The 8,485-nt window shown below is 44.7% G+C and overlaps 1 protein-coding gene across 1 annotated transcript; it reads right to left on the bottom strand.

Moving 5' to 3' along the window:
• Positions 1–208: 208 nt before the first annotated feature.
• On the bottom strand, positions 209–4,524 carry GSDMC (gasdermin C; the record flags this gene model as incomplete). The annotated part of the gene is made up of 3 exons (XM_049623052.1): positions 4,308–4,524; positions 2,787–2,970; positions 209–377 (listed from the first exon to the last, which is right to left on the bottom strand). Coding segments are annotated over exons 1-3 (570 nt in total), but the record flags the coding sequence as incomplete, so codon positions are not given.
• Between the last annotated feature and the right edge of the window lie 3,961 nt (positions 4,525–8,485).

Genomic DNA, 8,485 nt, shown 5'->3' with positions numbered 1-8,485 from the left:
CTCATATATTAAAATACTAAAACGAGCATGTTAGAATATACTCTCGGGTCCGGAGTCAGGATTCCTTGGCACATGAGAAGTGGGAAATAATGACCCCATTCATTCCAACCCCCAGAGACAGGCCCTAATAAGATGCAGAGCCCCTGGGAAGTGGGGTGGGGCTGGCTGTGCTCTTGGTGTCCCCATCCCACTTCAGACAACCATGTACCTTGACAGAAGTCATCCAAGGGATAAAGCATTTTCCCAAAACGTTCACACTGCTGCTGTCATGCAACACCGTGCTGTTGATCAGCTCCACGGCCTCTGTCACCACATAGAGATTGTCATCTCTGTCCCGGCACTTCCTCAGAAACAGCAGCTCCTGATCCAACACTTTCCTGAGGTAGGTGGGAAGAGAAAGGTCACAGTGGGAAAGGGATGCCTTTTTCAAAAATGTTTATTAATTTATATTGAGAGAGTGCATGCATGCAAGTGGGGGAGGGGCAGAGAGAGAGGGCAAGAGAGAGAATCCCAAGCAGGCTCCACGTTGTCAGTGCAGAGCCTGACGTGGGGCTTGATCCCATGACCGTGAGGTCATGATCTGAGCTGGAATCTAGTGTCAGATGCTTAACTGAAAGAGCCACCCAGGCGCCCCCGGGAAAGGAGGGCCTTCTTGGCTCGTTGTGGATTACTCTTCTAAGACCCTGGATGGGGTACAGAGCATTTGGAATTTGATAGGTGGGTTCTCCATGGGTAGGAAGATACTGGCTTATAGGTTAGGTTGCTTAGGGCAACAGAACATCTCTGATGTGCACGGTGGAGGGGTCCCCATTCTCTGACGGGTATGGTATGACAGTATGCATACCATATTATGAAGAGCCATTTACATTTTCCAAAATTATATTGGTCGTGTTAGCGTAGTTTGTACATTTCCAGTACCAGGGCCTCTCAGCAGGAGAGGCTCAAAGTAGATGAGTCCAGGTGATGGAGACCAGTGCTTAGGAGGCCCTGTTGTCAAAGCTGGGTACACACAGCACACGTGCCCATGTAGAGCAGGTGGCTAAAGTGTGATGAAGGAGGGCACGTGCTGGGTGATTTTTCATGACTAGCGCAGATGGGCTTTATGGGTCGACCGTCCTTAGTAGGGGGGTTGGTAGAGCTTGACTTGAAGATGTAAGTTGGGGGAGATGTGGAAGGTCTGCAGTGCTGAGACTCAACTGTGGTTCTGCTCCAGGCCCCACCCTGCTTGGTGCCCTGGTGACAGCCGTGTGGAATACTGAGAGACCCTTAAATTTGCCTTTCAGGGCAGGAGGTTACTGACCATCCAGTGCCCTTGGAGAGAAATGCAGGCTTCTTACCATTTGTCCAAGGAGTGTGTCATCTGACTCTGCTTACCTCCCAACCTTCACTTTACATCACCTTCATCCTTGTTGATGAAGCTTACGCTTCCCTGGCCTCCCCCTCCTCTTGGAAACACCCAGCTCTGTCCTGTCCCAGGGCCTTTCAGCTCTAATTCGGACCCTTTTCCTCTTGCTTGCTTCTTTCATTCTTTAGGTTTGAGCTCAACTGTTAGCACCAGAGAGAAACCTAAGCCGACCACCTTCAGCGTCTCTTTGACCTCGTCCTGTTTCTTATCTCCAGAGCTCCCGTCGTGATCTGTAAGTGCCTTCGGAGCTGAATACATGACATGCCCACATCCCCTCTATTAGAAATAGCCAACTGCCTTTTTTTTTTTTTTTTTTTTTCCATTAAAGGTCTGACCTCAGGCTTACTTATTTCACTTGGAGGTAGCTAATTAAAATGTATCCTAGAAACTGCCTCTTTGCTGAAATACTGAGAATTTCTTTTTCTTTCTGAGCAGCTAAAGAATCTCAGATACTCTTGCACCATAAACAGTCTTTGCAAATGTTATTGTTAATAAGGGCCTTGTAAGAACTCAGGAATACAGAAATTGTCCAATGCCCTGTGAAAGTAACTTTTAGTCTTTAAGCAGTCTGTGATTTTTAACTTGCTGCTTTCTTAACAATTTGTTGGGTTTGTAAACACATTATTTAAGTTGGCATTTCTGTTTTTACTTATTTATTTATTTTAAATTTATTTATTTATTTATTTATTTAGAGAGAGCACCAGCAAGCTGGGGAGGGGCAGAGAGAGAGGGTGAGCGAGACAGATTCCCAAGCAGGCTCAGTGGTGTCAGCACAGAGCTCCACAAGGGGCTCGATCCCACAAACTGTGAGATGATGATCTGAGCTGAAACCAGGAGACAGACGCTTAACCAACGGAGCTGCCCAGGCACCCTGAAGTTGACTGTTTTTAGAAGGCAGTAAAGACTTAATTTCTTCGTTGAGCTCTTAGAGATCGTTTGATACCCGCCTTTGCCTATACGCTTGGAGGTAAATGAAATCCCAGGACACTACTTCATACCTTATGTCAACAGAGAGTTTCAGATTCTTTGTCTCCCATAAATAAATACTTTGTTAATCAATACTTTATTTTTTATCGCCTGCTCTTCCTCACTGCCTGCCCTTTGCCTGTTCACACTAAATATGAGCGGCTTTAGGGTGGAGATGGGTAGCACATGATAGCGCAGTAATGGGTAATTGCTGTTTTAATAAATATGTATTAAGTGACTAATAATTATTCGCTGAATGAATGAATAAGTGAATAACCAAGAAGAACAGCATAGCTTGCCTGCGGTGTCATTTTCTTCATTCAGAGCCTCAGCAGCAAGGCCTGCTAGGTGTCTCTGCCCACAAAGAGAGTCCAAGGGGCTCTGTTGACCAGTCCTTCCTCTCCCATGGCCTCACCTCTTTAGAAGGTCTTTCCAGTTTTGGGGTGGGAAGGTAACAGCGTGAAACTGGAGGAAGGTTTCATGGCACTTCGTAGCTTCCCCTGACACATTCGTTTCTAGCATGGCAGTCACACCTGCAGAAGCCTTGTACTTCCGGAACATGGTGTCACTGAAGATAAATGGTCCCTTGATAACAGTTTCTGAGGACAGAAAAGGTGACTTCAGGTTTAATCAAAAATTTACTCTGGAACAGTTGGAAAATGGAACGGAGATAGAGTGACCAAGTCCTGTGTTGCTTCAGCCCTCTTACCTATTGAAATCTTTCAGAAGCTAACAAAATAATGTGTTTTTTTTGTTTTGTTTTTATTAACTTGTTTTATTTTTTATTTTTTTAAATTTACATCCAAATTAGTTAGCATATAGTGCAACAATGATTTCAGGAGTACATTCCTTAGTGCCCCTTATCCATTTAGCCCATCCCCCCTCCCACAACCCCTCCCGTAACCCTCAGTTTGTTCTCCATATTTATGAGTCTCTTCTCTTTTGTCCCCCTCCCTGTTTTTATATTATTTTTCCCTTCCCTTATGTTCATCTGTTTTGTCTCTTAAAGGCCTCATATGAGGGAAGTCGTATGATTTTTGTCTTTCTCTGACTAATGTCACTTAGCATAATTCCCTCCAGTTCCATCCACGTAGTTGCGAATGGCAAGATTTCATTCTTTCTGATTGCCGAGTAATACTCCATTGTATATATACACCACAACTTCTTTATCCATTCACCCATCGATGGACATCTGGGCTCTTTCCATCCTTTGGCTATTGTTGATAGTGCTGCTATAAACATGGGGGTGCATGTGTCCCTTCAAAACAGCACACCTGTATCCCTTGGTTAAATACCTAGTAGTGCAATTGCTGGGTCGTAGGGTAGCTCTATTTTTTGAGGAACCTGCACAGTGTTTTCCAGAGTGGCTGCACCAGCTTGCATTCCCAACAAAATAATGTTTTAAGCATAAATTACTGCTGAGGACAAATGTTTGAATCAACCCAAGGGTCGGATAACAGGGATGTCATCTCAAACCCTGAGATGTGGTGACATCGTGTGTGCCCTGGTCAAGGAGACCCATGACATCATCTTTCCTCTGCAGCAGGTGCAGGATCTGGCCCCAGGAGGCAGCACGCTGGAGCAGAAAATGTTAAGCATGTGGAGCCAGACGGATCTGGGTTTGGATTCTCGTTTTACTAGTTCCCAGGTACATAACCTAGAACAAATTATTTTATAAGTTTCAATTCACTGTTCTGTAACTGGGGGTAATGTTTATGACTTAAGAAGCTGCTATAAGTATTAAATGAACTGATAAATGCTCGGGTCCAGATATTAGTAGATTCTCAAATAGTCATAGGTTCTTGCCCAGTGTCTTTCGGCAAAACTGCTCCTAACGTTTACCTGTGTGTGTGTCTCAGGGATTCTTGCATGGTGCACTACCTGTCTGGGCACCTATGTTTTTCACTCCCTGCCTCCCAGCCCTTGTTGGCAATACCTGGGACTGAAGAACTTGGCTCCAGGATGTCCATGAGGGTGTATTCTACTGGAATATCAGGTAGTTCCCAGAACTGTGAGAGAGTCTTCTTTTTCTTCCGTAAAATTGCAAACTGACGGAATTTGTTGGCGTTCAGCAGGTGTTTCACAGGTGTCAGGTCTTTGTCTCCGAGCTCTTTGACCAAATTCTTACTAATATTCTCAAACATGGAGGACATGTTGCTAGGGACAGATAGAAGGGGAGCACACATTTCAGTGGAGATGGGGAGGAAAGTGGGTAAGCTGTCACAGAGCTTGATGTTTTTCCTAAGGAAGAGGACATATATGTGAGATTAACTTAGGTCTTCGAGTAGTGACTAAATCATACTTTCTCAATTTTGGTATTCTAAACACAGCCTGGGCTTTGGAGGGAAGCACTGCTGTGAAATTCATTGCTCTTTATGGCTAGAATAGAAAAGCCTGTGTATCTCCCCACCCCCAAGCCAAGGGCACCCTCCAGGCCCAGAAAGTGCTCAATGCTATCGTCAGCAGAAGGGCCTGAGAGAAGGTTAGGTATATGGCACAAATCCATGGTGGTGGTAGAGGTGGTGGCCGTGTTGGCCATCAGAGAGTGAGGGCCTCACGGGGAAGTGACCTGTGAACAAAGACTTGAGCTGGAGCAAGGTGGGGAGGAGGGAACGACGTGGCTATTTGGGAAAAAGGGTTTCAGGCAGAGGAATGAGCAAGAGCGAAGTCCGACAGGAAGATACGTGGCAGGAGAACAGGTGCAGGACGTGAGAGACTTATCAGAAAGGGAGGGGGAGTTGGGGCAGGCCCTTGCTGGTCTTTATTACGACTTCGTTTGCCCTTGAGGTGGGGTTGAAAGCTGTCGGAGTGACAGATGGGACTCCTCTTTTGAAAAGGCGCCTGTGTTGCTGTTGCCCACAGACGCAGTGAGGCAGTGAGAGCGCTAGTCGCTAGTCGCTAGTCGGGGGCTAGCGAGGAGGGACCGCAGTGACCTGAGTGACAGCTGACGGTGGATGGGGCCAGGGTGCTGGCACAGGAGCAGTGAGATGGGATCCGATCCCCGTCTGTGCTGAAGGTAGAGCCAACATCTACCAAAAGAGTGGTGTGGCTAGGTGGCCCCTGTGGCCGCTCAAGGCTCTGAGGCTCAGAGTGAGTCAGGACAGTGCCATGTATACATCAGCAAATGACTTCTGTTTGTCAGACAGGGAGACGACCAAGAGAACGAGGGGAAGAAGTTGGGGAAGCAAGGCAACGTGGAGGAAGCATGGGTCCTGGGAAATAAAGGGGGGCCGGTTCGGGGATCCAGAGAATCAATTACATGTACATGTGTCACTCATTGTGCTCTCAGAGAACTGTGAGGACAAGCTGGGTTCTTTTTATGGGCTCCTTCTGCTCTTACAGAAGGGATTCAATGGGTTCTAATATGTCATTCAGAGAGAGTTGACAATGATTCGAGTACTTCCCAGAGATTTAGGCCTTTGTCATGTACGCACAGTGATTAGTGCATGTACACGAATATGTGCTTTAGCTGGAATGGGCCTGAAGTCCTTCTTAGGCAAATATGTATCTAGCAGATGATCTTTGGAGGATAGAGATAAGATATCTAGGCCATGAGACCTTAGCAGAATCAGGGGGAAATAAACAAGCACCTGGTTCAGGTGATGGAAGTGGCAAAGAGAAGAATTTCCCCTCCAAAGGGCAAACAGATACACGTTCTTACGCCTCTGTGGTTAAGATGAAGCCAGCCAAACTGTACAATTTGTGTAGAGAAATTGTAGAGAAGGGCTTTATGTGTCTGTGAATTGCCTAAGCTCAGTGCTGCAAAACTCATGCCTCTGAAAATTCTATACAATCTTATTGTGACTGAAATTGGACAAGAGAATCACCTTCCTGAGAGTGGGCTGAGATGGCAAAATACTAAACCCGGAAGCCGGCCTCGTTGTGCTGGGTAGACTATGAATCACTAGTAAAATAAGAAAGTCGATCCTTCTGCTAAGTGTGAGGAGCTTGAATGGGTAGTCATCACCCTGGATGGTGCTCTCATGCTTCCTAAATATTTTCAGTGTCGGCAAACACAGGATCTCCACCAGCAATTGTACAAGAAACAAAGACCAGTGCTCAAGAGGAGAGAGATGATTACTAGGGAAAGTGATCCTCTATAAATTGACCTGTTCATTCATTTATTTACTCATTCATTCAGCAGAATGTTAACAAGCGCCCATGACAGGCTAGGCCCTGTGCTGGGAATTGGCAATACGATGGTGAACAAAAGTAGGGCTTGCAGCCTAGTGAGAAAGACAGTTATTTACCAAATGATTTCACTAGTAAATACATGCACATGTATAAATCATGATTAGTCCCATAAAAGAGAGGTGTCTGATGCTCTCAGAACCTATGATAGGTTTTCTTTGTTCTTTGGTCAGGACAGTTGGGGGATCGGGGAAGTCTTTCTTAAGGGAGTGATTATCAACTGAGATATTAGGTGAGTAGAAGTGAGCCAAAATAAGAGGGGAGGAAACCCAATTCCCTCAGTAGAATAAAGAGCATGTACAAAGGCCTTGTGATGGGAGACTGTTTGGTCCATTCCAGGGATGGACAGAAACCGGTATGGCTGGAGTGGAATGGGTGGTGGGAAGGGTGGGAGACGAGGCTCAGGAAGTATGGAGCAGCCAGACTATGCTGTTCTTTAGAGGTTATTTGGCATCTTTGGTCATGTTTCTAAGAGTGAAACAAAGTTTGACAAATGCAGAATTGTAAGTGGAGGTAGGATTAATGTAAAAATGAGTGTCTGGCTGGATGTAACTCTGGCAGATCAATAGTAAAATCTCTTTGGGGTAAAATAGTTTCAACACGGCCACCCAGGAGATGCAGATCATGCCCTGTGTGAGGTCACCTCACCATCCAAAAGTACAAAGCACATGTGGAAGCAGGTCACCCTCAGTGAGGCTCATCAGACACAACGTACATCAGGAGTAGATCTACAGAAGCCAAAAAATTGAGGAATCAGGTAGAGACTATAAGAGAAGTGTGTGACGTATTAAAAGCATAAATAAAAAAAAAACATGAGAAAAGAACAAAGTAGCATAAAGTGACCGGGCAGATTGGGACAAAAGATTAAAAAGGAAACTTTAAGGTGAAATATAGTTGGAGATATGAGCTCAGTGAATTAGGTAAGCAGTTCTAGACCTAGCTTAAGTGAGAATTAGTGAACTGCAAGGTGGATTTTAGGAACTTAGTCCTAATTCACCAGAGAACTATAAACAGATAGAAAATAGTATAGAGATACTAAGATGCATGGAGGACATGATGATAAAGTAAAATACACACATATATGCATATATGTATATACATACATCTGTTTATGCGTGTGTGTTTGTGTGTGTGTGTATACACACACACGCGTATATATGGCAGATGTGCATATATATGAGAAAATAGAAAAATGGGATTAAGGCAAGAGTCAAGGTACAATAGACAAGATGAGTCAAACCCACAGGTAATCAAATATTTTGTTTTAAATTTGTTTTTTAAGTTTGTTTATTTTTGACAGAGACAGAGTGTGAGCATGAGCTGGGGAGGGGCAGAGAGAGAGAGAGAGGGAAACACAGAATCCAAAGCAGGCTCCAGGCTCCAGGCTCCAAGCTGTCAGCACAGAGCCTGATGCGGGGCTTGAACTCACAAACTATGAGATCATGACCTGGGCTGAAGTGAGAAACTTAACCGACTGAGCCACCCAGGCGCCCCCCCCCTCACCCCCAGGTAATCAAATGTGAATAAGATTGTGAAATAGTAAGGACAACAAGAAGAGCTTAAAAATTTCCACCAACAGGAGGGGAATCATCTTTAAAGGAATGCCTATTATATAGAGAATAGGGTTTTCAATTGCAACAACTGATGCCAGAAGAAAATAGAATAATATTTTTAAAAGGAAGTCAGAATTAAAATATTAAATATCCTTGTATTTTTTTGACAAGGAAGTCAATCAAAGAAATCAATTTTACATTTTGTTAAATCAAGTATGAATTAAAAAAATTATTATGAGAGAGCAAGGCGGGGAGGGACAGAGAGGGAAAAGGAGAGAGAGAATCCCAAGCATGCTCTGCACTATTAATGCAGAGCCTGACGTGGGGCTCGAACTCATGAATTGTGAGATCGTGACCTGAGCCAAAATCA

The sequence above is a fragment of the Panthera uncia genome, unplaced genomic scaffold (genome assembly GCF_023721935.1).
Source record: "Panthera uncia isolate 11264 unplaced genomic scaffold, Puncia_PCG_1.0 HiC_scaffold_1081, whole genome shotgun sequence".
In the NCBI taxonomy this organism is placed as follows: Eukaryota; Metazoa; Chordata; class Mammalia; order Carnivora; family Felidae; genus Panthera; species Panthera uncia.
The sequence above is the reverse complement of the archived record's forward strand: the minus strand, read 5'-3'. Positions and strand labels throughout refer to the sequence as shown.